This window comes from Carassius carassius, chromosome 37 (genome assembly GCF_963082965.1).
Source record: "Carassius carassius chromosome 37, fCarCar2.1, whole genome shotgun sequence".
NCBI classification, from domain to species: Eukaryota; Metazoa; Chordata; class Actinopteri; order Cypriniformes; family Cyprinidae; genus Carassius; species Carassius carassius.
This window is the reverse complement of record NC_081791.1, coordinates 18,191,136-18,210,910: the sequence shown is the minus strand read 5'-3', so window position 1 is coordinate 18,210,910 and position 19,775 is coordinate 18,191,136. Positions and strand designations below refer to the sequence as shown.

Below are 19,775 nucleotides of genomic sequence, written 5' to 3'. Positions count from 1 at the left end.
GTGACAATATGAAACAATAATGATTTTTTTTTTTTACAGTGACAGCATTTAACCCACAGATACTGTGCAGTTACCACAGTATAACTTTGACTTATTGTCAGGATATAGCACAGCATACAGTGATAATAATTACAAATATTTATAATCATATATAATAATAAAAAACTGAATTTGTGATTTTGACACACACACACTTGTGAATCAGAAAGTGTTCAACTTTTTTCCAACTACTCTGTCCTGCACCCTCCTGTTCTGGCAGATGGACAAGGCTGAATAGCCCCATCGTGTCGTGGTGTTTGTTCTTTAATTGCGATGCTCTTAGAGAAAGAACGAGAACTGTTAGACGTCATTTCCGGTGGAATATTCCAGTGAATCCTACTATGCCTTTAAAAAGAGACGCGCTGAAAATAGGTTAAAAAGCGTTGTCTGTGACAGGTGTAATCTGTCAAATAAATTAAATCTTTGTTCTTTTAAGGTCATAACTTTTTCGGGGACCCACATTCACTAACTGAATTATAAATACTGTCTCGTCGAGGCTGACCACCAAAAGCCGTTATTTGTCTGCGTTAATTTTGAGTCGCATCGTTCTGTGCTTGACTTTGAAGGTAAGTTTGTTCTCAGAGCGTGACATCAAGTTTTAAAACAAGACATTTGTTTTATTCGTATTAATATTCTAATTCATATACGCAACGTAAACTTTTGTTATAGGGTATTGAAAGGCTCTTTGCTCAGTACCCTTCATTTAACAACTTAATGGAAGACTTGATATTTTAAAGGGCGCAATAATAACCCTATATATATTTATTCGGTGTTTCTATAATGAAGCGCAGAAATCATTCAGATGCGTCTTTTTAATGCTTTACGATAGGTGAGACCTACAGAAACCACATTATGCGGCATGATATAGAGGAGTCAGAAGAGTCTCATCAGGCTGACTGATGTTGAGCGCAATGTTGTTTATACTGTAAACTAATCAAACGGAGTTTGCGCAGACATTAGGCATACGCAGCCTGTTCAACTGCAGAAGAATTGCGGAAGATATAATTGTTTTTTGGTCATAAAATGCCAGTTTCAACATACATACGGGCTACTTAACCTTAATAATAACGCATCAATCAGTTTATTGGCAGGTGTTGTTATAACAACTTGTGAGAAAACCATTTTTTCCTCTTAAGTGCGACAGCGTACAACTTGTGCATAACAAGTGTATAACAGTGACCAGACTATGAATAACACATGTTATAGACATGAGGTCTTGAGACAGGAGTCAACGTGAATGGATCTAATCTTGCCTTCGGAAATCACTGTAGTATTATAAGAAGAGTTTTTTTCTTTAATTCAGTTGATAGTCTGTTACTGACTAAACAGAGCCCTATAATGGTTAAATGTCACTATGAATAGAAGTAATCCAGCTTTAAGGCCAGATACCACAGGTGAATAAGGTAAATTGTTAACTAATATATATCATCTCATTTACCTCCCTAGTTGATTGATCACAGTACATTGAGACATCTGTCAGGGAAACTGCCAGGGAAAAAAGTCATAATTTTTCTGACCTGGAACGTTTGGTGTATGGAAGTGCTACAGAAGTGGATATTTCGTGCTCAGTGCATCAGAAAGAAAATAACTGTCAGAAAAGTGCCTTTAATGATAGCCCATGTGTTGTAATTGAAAACTGATGATGCAAATAGATAAAGTGTAATGGAGAAAAACATTTGAATGTGTATTTTGGTTTTCTTTCCACTAATCTGAAGGAAAAATGAAAGCAAAATAGTCCCAGTCTATTTCAAAATGCCTTGAGTTTTAAGGTGGGTCTTTAATATTAGGCTGTACAATTTGGCATGAAAACAAAAAAAAACATCATGGTATTACAGTGGTGTGCCTTTGTGGGCTGGTTAGCTTGTGAGGCAGGACTTGAAAGCACAGATTACACCCTGTTTTTTTGCTGTACATGATATATTGTTCTTACCATCATTTGGTAAAAGCGTCCTTATTTGATTTCGTTTCAGTGCTGTTTGACGTGGATAGATCTGTTGACCATCATGATCCTCATGACTCCCACATCTGGTAAATAGATTAATACTGTATGCAAAACAGTGTCACATGCTATTTCTGCTTTCCACAGCAAAGAAAATGCCTGTTTATGTTTAGGATTCTTTTAATAATGAGTGGCACTAACTGTATTCTTGCAGACAGTAATCTTGGCAAGGGCACAAGATTGAAACTATGTGAAGTTGTAGGAAAAACAAACAAGTGTGGACTTCCTCATATGTGGAGGACAGAGCTACAGCTTTAGAGGCTCGGTTGCACTTTAACTCAGTCTATTGCACTGGATTTAAGCCCAATTTTGACTATGTATCCATCCCCAAATAAACAATTAAGAGGTTGATGAAACACATTTACATGCAAACTAATGCCAAAGCAGTTTTTATAGATAAACGAATAGTTGTTTCTTAGCAGCTGGCTCTTATATCTGTTAACTGGAAAATATGGGACATGGTTTTTATAACTATGATGGTGTTTTTGTCCCGTAGTTGCTGAGACTATAGCTGCCAGATAAGTTCTTGGTTTTTACTGTTACCTGGTTACACTGAGGTTCAGTTACACAACTTCAGTGATGCCTTACAGTATTGTTCTAGAAACATATAAATGTTAATCCTGTTAATCCAGGCTTCTGTCACATGGAGCAAAGGAACTAGACGTGCACAGAGACCTGTGGTAATGGCTACTAGGCATCTTTAGGCAAAATATAGTTGCAGTGCTCTTTGATGTCCCTGTTAGTTGTTAAGATTACAACAAAAAGGAAGTCCTTCTTTTTCATCACCTTATGCTTCATTATACTTTGGACTAAGTTCTAGGTCTTTGTCTAAGAAAAAAGTAATTTGAGGTTTACTACTATCTATCTAGTGTTATCTAAGGGTCTGTAAACAGGAAGCTCCATATATTCATATTGTGATTGTTAAACCATTTGACAGTGGCACAAGCAAGCACAGTGCATAACCAGCGATTCTGAATTTCTAGTGCCATGGCATTGTATTTGTAGAAATCTGATGTTATTAGTCTCATAGCTTACTGCAACACTGTCATGCCACATTTCATCTTTTAGTTCTGATAATCTGGTGTATTTTGCATCATTTTGTGTGACAAAATGACACTTGGATCATTTTTATTCACACATAAAAGGCTGTCCTGACTTTAATTAAAAGCCTTTTTGGATATACATGTACTGTAAAAATGAAAGCTTACTTCAGACACCATTAATAGGTCTATACACTACTGTTAAAAAGTTTAGGGTCCGTTGAGTGTCTTATGCTCACCATGGCTGCATTTATTTAATCAAAAATGCAGTTAAAATTAATAAAATGAAATAATATTGCATTTTAAAATAACTTATGTTTTAATCAATTTTAAAATGTAGGCCTAATATAGTTCTGATAGGAAGCTGAGTTTTCAGCTCCAGTCTTCAGTGTCACATGATCCTTCAGAAATCATTCTAATATGGTGTTCAAGAAATATTTCTTACTATTATCGATGTTGAGAAAAGTTGTGCTGCTTAATATCTATTCCTTTCTTTTTCAGGATTCTCTAATGAATAGAAAGCATTTCAAATATCAGCATTTATTTGAAACAAATATTTGTTACATTATAAATGTCTTTACTGTCAATAGATCAATTTAATGGATCCCTGCTGAATAAAAATATTAATTTCTTAAAAACAAAATTATACTGACCTCAGACATTTGAATGGTAGTGTATGCTTTAATATTGTTTACCTACCAATATAGTCCATATTAGGCTGCTTGGTTTAAGCAGCTTTATTCATTTAAGATTTTCAACAAATATCACACATGCTTTATTAAACCTTATAGACTTAACATCCAAATTTATTGCCTCCTAGCACAAAGAACGTTAAGCTCTGTGGTGAATTCTGTATGTTGGCATGTGCTGTGTCTCATTGACTGTTTTCTTTCAGATGAAGAGTCGCTTGAAATCAACTGGCTTTGGAATCACATCAAGTTCAGGTTACAAACACAATAGTAGGAACCCTTCATTAAAGGTGGAGTGTGTAATTTTTATACTTCAGAATTCTCAGTTTATTATGCCGAGACAGTTATAAGTAAAACATTCACTGGTTGAGTTTTATGGCACTATCAAAACCTCGTTCTGGTGGTTTGAGCAGCCTGACATTCTGTAGTAGCATTGGCTCAATGAATGGTGGGTTTGGGGCAGAGCTATCTGTTCTGCTGACCTGTGGCAAACTGGGGGATGGTTTGATCACTAATGACACTAATTACACACTTCACCTTTAAACCTTTTTGATGTCTTTGTAAATATTAGGCAAGTTTTTATATGCATTACTGAGCATAAAATATTTACACTTAATGACAATACATGTGTTCTTGCATGCTTCTCTCATCCCAGAAAAGGAGCACATGCCAAAGAATGAAAGTTGACCCAGAGAGAAAATTGCAGAGATTGTCATACATAGACATTTTTTGGGGGGGGGGTCATAGTACATTATATGGACAAACATATTGGGACACACCTCTTAATTATTGAATTCAGGTGTTTCAGTTAGAGATGCACCGAATATTTGGGAGCCGAAATTATTCGGCTGAAAATGGCAAAAAAAATATATATTTTGGTGTTCGGCCAAATAAGCGAAAGGCTGAATAATATGTATCGAAAACGCGATCAAATAGACGCACGCACTAATGCACCAAACATGTCGGCAGTGTGAAAGTATTTAAAACTATCAGAGAAAGAAGCAGAAATCATTACAGGCACAAAGCACCAACAGTGAGAGACTCTTTAGTGCTGCATCACGTCTCTGATGAGAAACAGCGGTGGCTTATGCTGGTGGTTAGGTTACTGTATGATGAATGAAATCACAAAATTACCACAAACGATTAGTAAATAAAATTTTGAATGTTATATTTTATAATGCACGCACAAATTTCATATATTCTGACAGAGCTGCACGAGAACGATGGCACCAGGGTTCAAAGTCCGAAGCGCGAGGAAAAACTGCGCTGGACTTGTTACTCGTCAGTTACTCAATAACATTTTTGAGATTTTTTTTTAAAGGCATGTGACAATGTGATACATGCTACAAACATTTCCCAAATTCGTAATGAGAATCATTTATAAATCTGCATGCTGTTGTCAACTAAAAGAAGCACTGAGGTCTTCCTGTGGGTTTCTGCCAAAATAAAAGCCGAGAAAAGGAAACAACTCCATCGACATTCAGAAATGATAGTATTGTAATTTTACTGTTGTTCTGTAAAATATAAAAAAGTAAGACAATAATAATGATAATAATAATAACCCTACAACAGCTCTATTAATACATATATTATAAACATTTACATATAGTGTTCAAATTGGCATCACTAATATATTTTAATGTTTTAAAAGAATTTGCTTAGCAATGCTGCCTTAATTTGTACAGTACACAAAAAGCCTGATTCAAGTCTCAAATATGGCTAACAAATATTATTTTACTAACTTATTAATTTTAATTAAAATTGTGCTTTGTTGGTATAATGTGTGCTAGAATGTAAAAACATTTTTAGTGTTATGTAAATATATATATTTTTTATGCAATGGTGAAAAAAAAAAAAAGTCAAAATAGGCCTTAAAAAATATGTAAAAACCATTCCGTATTCGGCCTTGTTATTGGTCCAATGTTTCATTTTGTTCAGCTCGGCCAAGAATTTTAATTTCAGGGCATCCCTAGTTTCAGTCAGACCCATTGCCACAAGTGTATACAATCAAGCACTTAGCCATGAAGTCTGAAACCTTAGTGGAAAAATGGTCGTTCTGAAGAGCTCAGTGAATTCAAGTTTGTACTGTAATATAGGATGTCATTTTTGCAAATAAATCAGTTCATTAAATTTTATCCCTGCTGGATATACCCCACAATCAACTGTAAGTGTAATTATTGGAAAGTGATAGTTTAAGAACAGTAGCAACTCGAAGCAGTATACCATATAAAGTAAAAACAGGGTCATTGAGTGCTGAGGAGGATAGTGAGCAAAAGTCACCAAACACTCTGAATGCATCCATAGCTAACGAGATCCGAACTTCCACTGACGTTATTATCACCACAAATAATTGAACTTTATGGAATGGGTTTCCATGCATGAGCAACTGCATGCAAGCCTCACATCACCAAGTACAATGCCAAGCATCACAACCCTCTATGTAGACCTTTGCAATTGAATCGCCATTGGCTAGTAAGTTTTTTAGTTTACTCGCCAGAATGATATACTATATATACACTGTATGTGTTTTTAAATGGCGCAGCTTTTTAAATGCTTGAAAGTACACTCTTAACATCAGTCAGTCAAGCATTATAATATGATATCTGGATAATCAAGTATTATTTAATGATAGAACTTTAGTAATTATAATTAAAACTTGGTAACCATGTATGAATGCATAGACATTTTAACTGAATTTAGGACTGGTGGTGGTGCTCTGGTGGACGTTCAGTATTTCTGTAAAAAAAAAAAAAGGAAACAATTGGGGAAAAAATGAACAATAATCCTGATAAGATAATAATACTCCTAATAATAATAATTATACTAATAATAACAGTAAAAAATGGAGTAAGGATTAACGAGCTGCTGGATTCATGAAAATTAATCAGGTTGTGTGTGTTCGCTCGAACTGATTTGCTGAAATCAAAACAGGGATGTTAATAGGTGAGTGCCAGCCAATGAGATTAGTTCTGCCCACTACCGGAAAACCTGGCAGTTCTTAAACTTCTTTATATTGTGAGGAAAATGATACTTTGGGCACGTGAGAGAAAGTGACTGCAACTTCACACTAGAGTTTACACTACGTCAAACACAGGTTTGCTGCACATCATTTCAGATGAATTGAAAAATAGCACAGATAGCTTGACGGAACTCTGAAGCACTCTGAAGCAAGAGTGTTCAGAGAGTGAAAATATATCTGTGTTAAACTTATACTTAGCCTCCCACTTACACACTGGGGAGTAAAATCTGAGAATGTATTAGCCATTGGCAAATATTAGACACCATTTATACGCCAGAGTGAAGAATTAGTTGCATATGCGAGTGATTTACTTGCAGTGTAGAGGGTTGGTCAAATGGAGTGGCATGAAGAATCATGGAGTGAAGTTTATCTTCTCTGTTTGGCAGTCTGATGGGCGAGTTTGGGTTCGGAGGATACAACCTGTAAAGTTTGGTGGTGGAGGGATAATGGTATGGGACTGTGCAAATAAAGGTATATAAAGAGATGATTTAATGAGTTTGATGTGGAAGAACTTGACTGGCCTGCACAGAGCCCTGACCCCAACCCCACTGAACGACTTAAGGATAAACTGTAAGATTGCAAGCTAAGTCTTTATGTCCAACATTGGTGTCTGACCTCACACACACTCTACTGGATGAATGGGCTACACACTTTACGATTTTATGGAAATCCTTCCTAGAAGAGTGGAACCCATTATAGCTGCAAAAGGGGAGCAACTCCATAATAATGTCTCTGTATATTTGGATGTATGTATTTATGTCAGGTGTCCCAATACTTTTGTCCATAAACTGTATCTGCTAGTGGGGGATTTGATTCTCTACTATCATCCCAATTAAGATCTTTCAAATACTTACTACATAGTAAATAAAATGTGACACATGATTGTGAATTTCTCTAGCAAAATACACATTCAACTGCTTGAGATGTCTATTTAGATTTTATGCCCACTGATTTTCTCCAACACAAAGACCTCTTTGTGTGACTTCATTGAAAATCACTGCAGTGTTCCAGTGGCAAAACAGTCTTAGTCACAAATAAAGAAAAGCACTTGAATTTAAGTCTTTCTTGCTTATTTACCTGTTTTGTGAACATTTAATATTATTTTCATTTTGAAGCACAGTGTGAATCTGAATGTACACGTTTAGCTATTATCTGTATAGCATTATCAATAGCTCTTCTAGGTGAAACTGCTGTAATAGTGCATGAATACAGTAAAAACTGTCCATTTAGACGGTTGATTAATGAATGATTTATGAGAAATCTGCTTCAGGATATGAATCCGCAGTGATTCAATCACCACATGATTGCCAGTTGTCGTGGGTGTGAGTAAGTGTAACCTCTTGCACAAAGACAGACATCTCATTGTAAAAATGGTGATGTCAGACTCACCCCTCAATCAAATGCTTGTTAAAGCAGAACGAAATTCTCAAGTGCAAGGTATTGATGCTTTAACCATCACTAGGGGTCCTGGGTGTCTTTTAGGCCTTTTTCACACTGGCAGCCCAAATGTGTGTGTGTGTGTGTGTGTGTGTGTGTGTTTTGAAGCCCAAATACCATGATGTATATGAGAAAAAATCTAATGTTCAGATAGTTTGCTGCATCTGGTTCAGAAAAATGACAGTGATTGAATTAAAAGAGTTTCATTCTGTTGGTAAGTGCATGTCTTTTTACCTCAGCATGTCTTTTTTTGAATATTTAATTAGCATTTGAATGTTGTAATTACTGTCTAGTTGAAATTGCATATTGTTCAGTGCTTGTATAATTTTTCACTTTAAAAAATCTTTTCAATTGCTGCAATGATGTTTATTTTTTACCCTTCTTTCAAAATTGAACTTTGTACAATTTATATACAGGTGCATCTAAAAAAATTTGAATATCATGGAAAAGTTCTTTATTTTTTCTCATTTATTTCAAAAAGCAAACTTTCTTATATTCTAGATTCATTGTACACAAACTGAACTATTTAAAGAGTTGTTTTGTTTTAATTCTGATGGTTATGCCTTGTAGCTTAGGAAAATAAAAAAATCTGTATCTCAAAACTTTTTAATATTTTCTGAAAGATCAATCAAAAAAAGATTTACAAAACAGAAATGTTCAAGATCTCCAAAGCAGGTTTAATTATGCACTCAATACATGGTTGGGGCTCCTTTTGTATGAATTAATGCTTCAGTGTAGTGTTGCTTGAAGACGATCAGCCTGTGGCACTGCTGAGGCATTATTGAAGCCCAGGTTGCTTTGATTGTGGCCTTCAGCTCCTCTGTATTGTTTGTCAGATGTTACTTATCTTCCTCTTCACCAAAGCCCATAGATTCTCTGTGAGATTCAGGTCAGGTGAGTTGGCTGCCCAGTCAATCACAGTAATATCATGGTCAGCAAACCATGTGGAAGTGGTTTTGACACTGTGGGCAGGTGCTAAAGTCCTGCTGCAAAGTGAAATCAGCATCTCCATAAAGCTTGTCAGCAGTTGGAAGCATAAAGTGCTCCAAAATCTCTTGGTAGATGGCTGCGTTGACTTTGGACTTGATCAAACATAATGGACCAACACCAGCTTGGTTTCTCTGCATCTCCAGTCATCCTCCAGACTCCAGAACTTGATTTCCAAATGAAATGCTAAATTTACTTTAATCTGAAAAGAGGACTTTGGACCACTGACAGTTCTTTTTCTCCCTACCCAAGGGGGGAAATGCTTCTGATGTTTTTTCTGGTTCAGGAGTGGTTTGGTTCTAGGAAATGTGACAGCTGTAGCCCTTATCCTGAAGAGTGTGGTGAATCTTAATGCTCCTTGTCACGAGCTGAGCTGTGACGTGCTCACAAAGCCAACAGCCAGCCGAACGCCGCCGCTAACCTTCACTGTCATTGCCGTTTTGCTGATCTATTATGGGTGCACTATTTACAATATCGTTTACTACAGTTTGCCATAAATACCAGCTAGCATGCAATGTTGTTTAAGGTGAAGGGAAAGGCCTACCGGCATTCTTAAATGGCAAATGGTTGTGCTTGATTCCATGCATATATTACACAAACTATACATTGACATTTTGTCGCCCATCTGTATTAACATCTTTTGGTATCAAGTAATGAAAATATCCACACTGGCTGTCAAACCTTTCTTTTTATTTAGTAAAAGCTTTTTTATTATAACAATGTACACATTTAACCCACCACCGTCCTGATCTCCGGTTCAACTTCCTGGTTTCGCGTGAGGAAGCCGAGGGGATGTACCACTGGGTTGGAATAGAGGGGTTTCGCGGGTGATGGGCAGGATAACTCGTTATTGCAGGGGTGTTTTTGTGTTTTTACTTGTATGGGTTTTTTCTTTACAAATGTGATTTTGGTGGGGGAGAAACGTTGGATATGTGTTTGTTTATTTGTTGTTTGCTTGTTTGATTTATTATTTAATTATTTTCATGTGGTTTCATGGATAATTGTTTTCTTAGCAGTAGGGCGATCTAGTGGGTGGGGCTACAGCTATTTTAAGGCTGTATTAGGCCCCATGGCCTCAATTGAAGCAGGGCTGTGCTGAGAGAAAGAACTGTTGCATAGTAATGCTGGTTGGTATAGTGTGCAGGGTCCCACGAGACGTAGCCTGGCAACTTACTGCCTATTTATTTTCTTTATGAACAGTTTTTGTTTTGCATTATTTTTTTACAGTCCTGACACTGTAAATATTTTCACGTGTTTGAAAATATAAAGAAAGAAAAAAAAATAAACAAGAAGCTTCTTAAGAAACTTGCATCTTCCCTGACTCCGCCTTCGGTCAGCTTGCCACATTTGGTGTCAGAAGTGGGATTGGGAGTCAGGTGGAAGTGAAGAGTTAAAACAAGCCAGGATGTCCACCAGAAGGAATAAGAAGGCGGAGGAAGATGGAGCGATGGGAGGCGACACTGAGCATATGGAGCCCACTCCAGATCCCCCCACTGCTGATCCTGCTATCAACCGGATGGCAAAGATTTTCGAATCCTTTATGGAGGTGCAACAGGCCAGAGATGAGCGGCTGGAGAAGGAGTCGTCCAGGCAAGCCCATCAGTTCCAAGTCCTCACCCATCAGGTGACTCAGCTACAGCTGGATGTGGAGGTGACTCGGGAACGGAGGACCGTACCGCTTACAACGGACCTACAGGACCCTGCACCTGAGGCACCATCAGCCCCCAGCCGTCGGCCTAGAGGCTATGAACCAAAGATGGCTAAGCTGGGAGACTCTGATAACATCGAGCACTACCTAACCACCTCTGAGCGGCTCGCAACAGTCTTTGACTGGCCAGAGGAGGACTGGGCCATTCATCTCATTCCGCTCCTGACTGGCAAGGCCCGGAGTGCGTTTGTAGCTATGGATTCGGAGAGCACTTTGGACTATGACCTTTTAAAGGAGGCAGTGTTAAAAAAATATGAGATCAACTCGGAAACCGCATGCAGTTTAGAGCCTTGGAGACCATGCCAGCGGAGATGCCCCAAGAGCTTTACGTCCGGCTGAAGGATCTCTTCTGCAACTGGGTCAAGTACGACCGGAGCAGCAAAGAGGATCTCATGGAACTTATCGTGCTGGAACAGTATCTCAGAGTACTCTATCCAGAGGTGAAGACCTGGGTCAAGGAGCACAACCCAGCAACTGCAGCTGAGGCTGCCAAACTGGTAGAGAACTTTGTGGCAGCACACAGAGGCCCCAGGAGCTACCAGTATGCTGGGATGCTGGACAGACAAACCCGGGGTAAGTCTGTCGGTGTTGGTAGAGGAGTTGGTTTTGAAGCTACCCCTAGTCACAATGGAAATGCCCTGTCCCTTCCCCCAGATAGTGGCAAGCTGCAAGGCATAACATGTTTTAATTGTGGTAGGGAAGGTCATAAGAGCCCCTCTTGCCCCCTCAGGAAGTCTAAGTACACCCACCTGTGTTATGTTCCCAATCCCACACCACCCTTTAAGAACCAGCAGAATAATGGCCCTGTTATTACCATCGAGCTTAATGGCAAGCTGGTCACAGCTCTCATAGACACAGGCTGTTCACAGACATTGGTGCAAGGTGATCTAGTCCCCCAACATGATGCTACAGCTTGGAGCGATCGAGCCGTCCTTCAGTGAGTGGAGCAGCCCAATCATCTTGGTTCCTAAAAAGGATGGTGGCCTTCGGTTCTGCCTGGACTTCAGGAAAAGTCAACACCCAGGCCAAGTTTGATCCTTACCCCATGCCGAGGGTTGATGACTTGGTGGAGCGTTTGGGTAAGGCCAAGTTCCTGACTACCCTTGACCTCTGCAAGGGTTACTGGCAGGTGCCTTTGTCAAAGGAGAGCAAGGAGCTGACGGCTTTCAGGACGCCGTTTGGTCATTTCCAGTTTACAGTGCTTCCATTTGGGTTGCATGGAGCGCCAGCCACATGGAACATTTGCATCATCTACAGCATGTCCTCTCCCTGGTGAAAGAGGCGGGCCTGACCATCCACCCAAAGAAATGTGCCTTGGCTAAAGAAGAGACTTCCTACCTTGGCTTTGTGCTAGGCCGAGGTGTCATCCGCCCGCAGGTAGGGAAGGTGGAGGCCATCATGGCCGCAGAGCGACCAACCACCAAGAAACAGGTGCGTTCCTTTTAAGGGCTAGTGGGTTGGTACCGACGCTTTATCCCAAACTTTTCTGAGAGAGCAGTGGTGTTGACTGAGCTGACCCGCAAATGCCAGCCAAATAAGGTTGATTGGACTGAGGAGTGTGATGCAGCTTTTAAAGACTTGAAGGGCTCCTTGTGCAAGGAACCTGTGCTCCTCAGCCCAGACTTTGAGAAACTTTTCACGGTACAGACCGATGCCTCTGAGAGAGGGTTGGGGGCTGTTCTGTTGCAGGGAGACAGTGGACAACTCCAACCGGTGGCCTACATTAGCCGTAAGCTGCTGCCGAGGGTGACTACCCCACACTACTCCACAGTGGAGAAAGAGTGCCTAGCAATTAAGTGGGCATTGGACTCCTTCAGATACTATTTGCTTGGGCGCAAATTTGTCCTGGAGACTGATCACCGAGCATTGTCTTGGCTGGGACAAATGAGGGATTCTAATGCAAGGATCACACGGTGGTTCTTGGCAGTTCAGCCATTTGACTTTCACGTTTTGTACAGGGCTGGAAAAGTGAACTGTACGGCGGACTTCCTGTCTAGGATGCCACAGGGGGCATCTCCAGAAGGGGGGGGAAATGTCACGAGCTGAGCTGTGACGTGCTCACAAAGCCAGCAGCCAGCCGAACGCCGCCGCTAACCTTCACTGTCATTGCCGTTTTGCTGATCTATTATGGGTGCACTATTTACAATATCGTTTACTACAGTTTGCCATAAATACCAGCTAGCATGCAATGTTGTTTAAGGTGCAGGGAAAGGCCTACCGGCATTCTTAAATGGCAAATGGTTGTGCTTGATTCCATGCATATATTACACAAACTATACATTGACATTCTGTCGCCCATCTGTATTAACATCTTTTGGTATCAAGTAATGAAAATATCCACACTGGCTGTCAAACCTTTCTTTTTATTTAGTAAAAGCTTTGTTATTATAACAATGTACACATTTAACCCACCACCGTCCTGATCTCCGGTTCAACTTCCTGGTTTCGCGTGAGGAAGCCGAGGGGATGTACCACTGGTTTGAAATAGAGGGGTTTCGCGGGTGATGGGCGGGATAAACCATTATTGCAGGGGTGTTTTTGTGTTTTTACTTGTATGGGTTTTTTCTTTACAAATGTGATTTTGGTGGGGGAGAAACGTTTGATATGTGTTTGTTTATTTGTTGTTTGCTTGTTTGATTTATTATTTAATTATTTTCATGTGGTTTCATGGATAATTGTTTTCTTAGCAGTAGGGCGATCTAGTGGGTGGGGCTACAGCTATTTTAAGGCTGTATTAGGCCCCATGGCCTCAGTTGAAGCAGGGCTGTGCTGAGAGAAAGAACTGTTGCATAGTAATGCTGGTTGGTATAGTGTGCAGGGTCCCACGAGACGTAGCCTGGCAACTTACTGCCTATTTATTTTCTTTATGAACAGTTTTTGTTTTGCATTATTTTTTTACTGTCCTAACACTGTAAATATTTTCACATGTTTGAAAATATAAAGAAAGAAAAAAAAATTAACAAGAAGCTTCTTAAGAAACTTGCATCTTCCCTGACTCCGCCCTCGGTCAGCTTGCCACACTCCTTGTGAAGCTCTCCCAATTTCTTGAATCTGCTTTTCCTGACAATCTTCCCAAAGCATCCCTGTTGCTTGTGCAACTTTTCCTACAACACTTTTTCATTCCAGTCAACTTTCTATGAATATATTTTGATACAGCACTCTGTAAACAGCCAGCCTTTTCAGCAATGACCTTCTTTGGGTGTGTTGATGATTGCTTTTTGGAAGTCTAGACAGTAGTCGTTCCCATAATTGTGGTTGCATGATCTAAACTAAAACCAATAGAGGTACCCAGTATTTATATTAGAATATTCAAATTTTTTGATATACTGAATTTTAAAATTTCCTAAGCTGTAAATTGTAACCATCAGAATAAAAAAAAAAAAGCTCTTGAAATAATTCAGTTTGTGTTTAATGAATCTAGAATATAAGAAAGTTAGCTTTTTTAATTAAATAAAAATTAAATAAAGACCTTTTCCATGATAATCAAATTTTTTGAGATGCACCTGTATATTTTTAACATCTTATGGAGGAGTTAATGTTCTGGTGAGGGCATAGCATTCATAAAGAATATCTCAGCTTATCTTGACATAGTTTTACATATAGTTTTATTAATGTAATATTTTTGTGCAAAGGCATCAGATGGAGTCCTGCATGTTAAAGGATTGGGTCCAGAATAAAAAAATCCTTATGATGAACTCATCCCAATATTATCCAATATGTTCACGTCTTTCTTTCTTTAATCAAAAATAAAATAAGGTTTTTGAGGACAACATTCCTGGATTGTTGGACCCAGTGTTTACAAACGAATGTGCCAAGAAAGTCAAAAAGGTTCTTCTATGGCATCGTGTGTATGGGGGTACATTATATGATATTAGAAAATTATCAGGACATTTTTATTCTGGAAGTGGACCAATCCTTTAGAGGAACATCGACAAACATGGCTTTAACACTTTCTGCAATAATTGAGACTGAGAGTCATTGGTGGTTATTTATGTCAATAATATATGTCAATAAGTTTTGAGAGATTGAGTGAATAATTACAAATATCACATGTTTAGACTATGGAGGAATTTGCACTTTAGAGTTAATTAACAGATATTTTAAAGTTTAACTAGTTGACTTCAGTGGAATGCAGTCAGTTCATACTCCCTTAATATATTTATACGTAACTGAGAACTTTCCAAACCATGCACTGATACATGGAGCTGTTGTGTAATTGCTCATGTTTCTTTTTGGTAGCCTTTTTCCAGGATGCTAACAAACTGCTCCTGAACGAACGAGCTAACTGGGTGCATCTAAAGGAGTTTGCCCGTAAAAATGCTGCCAATGCTCTTTCTGTTGCCAACATGCTCATGGGCATGGCCTCAATCCTCTGCAGTCTCAATGGGTATGCATTCATGCTTTTGAGTTCACAGAGAAAACCAAATGCATACAAAAATATAACAATAAAAATTCATAAAGTGAATGTTGTGTTAGAAAGTAGAAACAGGGTATTTTAAACAACACCTTTAAAATAAAATACAAAAAGGTTTCAATTTAAAGTGAAGTTAGTTTTGTTTACCTTTCTCACTGTTTTTTTATTTCTTTATGCCCCGCCATCATTATTATTCTCAGCCATCATCATGCCGCATGCTGGCTGGTTCTGATCGGTTACCTGCTGGATTTGGCAGATGGAGCAGTTGCTAGGCAACTAAATGCGTGTTCTGCACTGGGTGAGTAGTGTTGAGTGTCCTTCAATACAAGTGAGTCGGGCCAGAGGTGAGACTTGTTGCTTTAGATGCTTTCATCTACAGTCCCCTTATGGAGCACCACTTATAAATAAAATGAAGGGAAGGAATATCACATTGAACAGTCCATTGGATTAATAGCCAGAATGTAAAGGCAGTTATTAAAATTAACATATAAATGTTTTATTATTATTATTATAGTTTTAACTAAATGTTGAAGCATAAAGTATATCAATTAGCTAATATATATAATAATATATATTTTTAAATATATAACGTATTATTACCACCATTTAAAGTGTGTTTTACCAGAACCACGGTGTTACAATACCAAACTACAAAGTAAACACAGATTAAACATGATTAAATAAACTACTAAAAATTTAAATAAAAACTACAAAGAATAAAAATTATGTAAGAATCAAATAAGAACTAGAATAAGGATCCATAATATTACACAGATACACAGGACTACAAAATACTGCGTATGTGCAAATAAGTGAAAAAAGCATAGTATAGAACAAAGCACAGTGAGGACAATGCAGTATTTTAAAATTCAACTGTCTGCTAGGTTTTAAGGTCACACTTTATATTAGGAGGCCTTAACTACTATGTACTTAAAATAATAAGTACAATGTTCTTATTGTGTTCATATTGTATTGCAAAACACTTTTGCTGCTATTGAGGTGGTATACGGGTAAAGTTAGGGACATGTTTGGTGGTATGGGTAGGTTTAAGGGTGGGTTAAGGTGTAAGGGATGGGCCATCAGTGTAATTATAAATGTAATTAGAGAAATTAATCACAAATGTAATTACATATAAGTATTTTGAAAAATATAAGTACAATGTAAAAACATGTATGTACACAATAAGTGCATTGTACCAAATTATTAATTTAAATGTAAGTACATACATAGTAGTTAAGGCCACCTAATATAAAGTGGGGCTGGTTTTAAATATGACTGTTAATTAGTCTATTTAAATGACAAAGTTTAGTCTGCGCCAATAGCCTAGTGGGCAGCACACTTGTGTTTATATCTATATATATATATACAGTATATAATATAAAAAAAAAATTCTGTTTTTTTTTCTGTGTGCAGGTGGTCACGTCCACTGAAATAGCTTTCACTGCCTGAAATAGCTTTGTGGTGCCCTCACAATGCCAAGTCACTTGTGCTCTTGAGCTGCATACTGTTGCCTGTTGTTCTGCATGATCTCACTGATGGGTGTTGTTTTGCTTCCCTTTTTTGTCAATTGAACAGTTTGTTTGTGATGAAACAGCCTAATTCAGGGGGATTGTGTTCTGATTGTCTGTTAAATCCTGATGCTTTGGACCCCCAACATATCTGACATTGCTCAAATTGTTGACCACGACATTGAAATTCCTGCCCGTTGTCCCAACCTGATGAAAACACTGCAACCTCACTAGCGATAAAGCGAGTCCTGAATGTTGTTTGTAGATTATGATAAGCTCTTTTGGATATAGCTTGAGATTTCTCATGGTTCATTTTCATTTTTCATTTGAGTGAACTCGATCTGGAAGAGATGAGGTTAGGCAAGGATCTAAATGCAGCAGATTATTTAATAAACAATAAGGCAGAACCAAACAACAGCTATACAATAGAATATACAGACAACAACCAACAAACCAAAACTGAACCACAGGGGTATAAACAAAGCCACTAGAAAGCAAGCCTGCAACCATTAGCCAAAAAAGCGTAATGGCTAATGCTAATGGAAAGGAGACAAAAGGCCATTTTATTTGAATGAATGTCAATGGAGGAATAGTCTCAGCCTCAGACGTCACGCCCACGGATCGCTGGCTGAACGTCTGATACGTACGCCACATTAGCTAGAAACACTTCAAGTCGTCATCGGATTGGTTAGATTATACAAGATTTCTGGGTGTGTCGCATTCTTTAACGTTCCTCCTGAAAACAAAAATGCTGTGGCGCCAAACCCCCTCATGAAAGATGAAAGCTGTCTTGTTTACAACTGTGACAATGATCGCTTATCAGGATCAACTAAACGCTTTATTTACAAAAGTATGTGAAATATCTCAAGTTCATTGCATAGGCGTTGCAAAATATGTGAGAGAGACATGATTGGTTGCTTTACCTGTCAGTCAAAGGGCCTCTTGGGCTACATGAAACTGATGAGGAAAGGCTTCACTACACTGAATAAACAGCTTTTTAGAGGAAACAGCTCATCATTTAATGAATCGACAGCCTATCGGCTAATCTTCAACATGTTTTACACAGCAGAAAATGTAACAGAACTATCATTTTGTCTGACAGTATTTCTAGCCGGCACCCTTGGCAGTTGCTTTGAGTCTTGCCGTTTTTCCACTGTCTTGCGCCGTGAATGTTGTTTTTAAGACGGTGTCAGTGTCAACAATATACTGCAGTGTACTTTTTTGTATTACAGGTGCAAAGTTGGATGATTTTGCTGATTTCACAACATTTGGAATAGCCACATCCCTCATCTTAAGGACACCCAGTCTTTTGGATAACATCCTGTGCATGTTGTATGTGCTGTCTGTTTATACTCGTCTCTGCTTCTTCTCTAGTGGTGAGGAACTTACACCAAAATTATTTTCAACACACACACATATACATACACATGCGCATATACATATAAGTAGCACAGCTGTTTGTAACTGTGTACCAATCAATTACTAAATAAAGTGTTTTTCAGTTAGAAGTGTGTTTGCTGTTTTCTGCAGGAATCCCATTCATGTACCGTGGCCTACCATGCATCTACTCCTCTGCCATCCTGGTGTGTGTTTCTCTGCTGACTGGAGGAAATACGGCAGTACTAAGAATCCTAGCAGTGGCCATGATTCTCTTCATGGTCAGTCAGAACTTCTACCCACATGACAGAGTACTGGAGTCTCAGGCCTGGAAGAAGGTGGTCTACATCGGAGGTAAAGCCAGGCACAACGCTATAAAGTACACTATAAAAAATAAAAATAATAAAAAAAAAAGATTAAGCAAGTATTAAATATAAAAATAGGGAAATTAACATGTACAATAAAATATTTACAATTATTTACTGAATTACTACATTCAACCTTTTTCCCTCTCTTTTTGTAGGAGTTGCCATGGTGTTTTGCTCCTCTTTCCCTCCAGCGTGCATTTACTACTTATTATGGTCAATTTCCTACATATTGTTTCCAACAACCCTGTGGAGCAGCAAAGTGTAAAGGGGTAATGGCCTATGAGGCTTCTCCTTCCTGCAAAGGAAAATCAAACTGATTTAGAAACTGAGAAAACAATTTTTAAATCATTTTTGTTTTGAGGTGATGATCTTCATGAAATCGACATGATCTAGACGGCTTATGGACATCTTGATTGCTGCCGATGTTTCATCGCTAAGGATGAGAAATGCTCTTTACCTCTGCTTCACTTGTCTTGTCGTGTTTGCATGGCATGTTGACAGAGACACAGTAGATGTCTTGGATACACTGTGTTTGGTGTTTGTTGCACACTTCTGCCTAATTGAATCAAAAAGGCAAGAAGCAAAGTAGAGATTGTCAAATTTGCTGTGGAATTTATTTTTGTAGAATTACTGCTTTTTGGTTGTTTAAGAAACCAAAAAATCCAAAACATCTATTTTTTTCACAACTCAGCTTTCAATCATAATCAAAATATCTGATTAAATATATAAAATAAAAAAATGACCATAAGGGAATTTTATTCATATGATTTGTGTATTTTCATGTAAAAACACTACAGTATGATTAAGGCAGTGGCTATCATAATATACTGTAGTTTATCGATTGCCTGGATAATGTGTAACCTAAAATACTACTGTCTCATATAATATTAGGTGGGCCTTCGAAACAAATGGCTTGTAACAATATGACAGTTGATTTAGTTTTGATAAATGAGTTTACCTGTACCATTTAACCTCTGTTTTAAGGGGTTCTGCTTCCTTACTCACTGCTATCAGTAATTGCTTGTGTTTAGCGAGTGATCTTCCATTGAATTTGCTATGTACTGTTCACGGGTACAGTGGGAAGTTGATACCCTGCAACATAACAGTATTGAGGCATATTTTGTGTTCTGTACACCACTTGTGGTTACTTTTTATTAAAATTTTGTGGTGTTAAGAAGAATTGTGTTTGT

The 19,775-nt window shown here is 38.2% G+C and overlaps 1 protein-coding gene across 3 annotated transcripts; it reads left to right on the top strand.

Annotated features, from left to right (window-relative positions):
- The first annotated feature begins 290 nt into the window (after window positions 1-290).
- On the top strand, window positions 291-19,765 carry tmem269 (transmembrane protein 269). 3 transcript variants are annotated; one of them, XM_059527942.1, is made up of 8 exons: window positions 291-605; window positions 2,010-2,067; window positions 3,974-4,022; window positions 15,158-15,305; window positions 15,533-15,630; window positions 18,073-18,216; window positions 18,371-18,571; window positions 18,741-19,765. In XM_059527942.1, the coding sequence occupies exons 3-8, from the start codon at window positions 3,974-3,976 to the stop codon at window positions 18,848-18,850; spliced, it is 750 nt and encodes a 249-aa protein (XP_059383925.1). In that variant the 5' UTR covers window positions 291-605; window positions 2,010-2,067; the 3' UTR covers window positions 18,851-19,765. The 3 variants fall into 3 exon arrangements, with proteins under 3 accessions (XP_059383925.1, XP_059383927.1, XP_059383926.1); XM_059527944.1 differs by lacking the exon at window positions 3,974-4,022 and having other exon boundaries at window positions 292-605; XM_059527943.1 differs by lacking the exons at window positions 291-605; window positions 2,010-2,067; window positions 3,974-4,022 and having other exon boundaries at window positions 14,928-15,305.
- The last annotated feature ends 10 nt before the right edge of the window (window positions 19,766-19,775 follow it).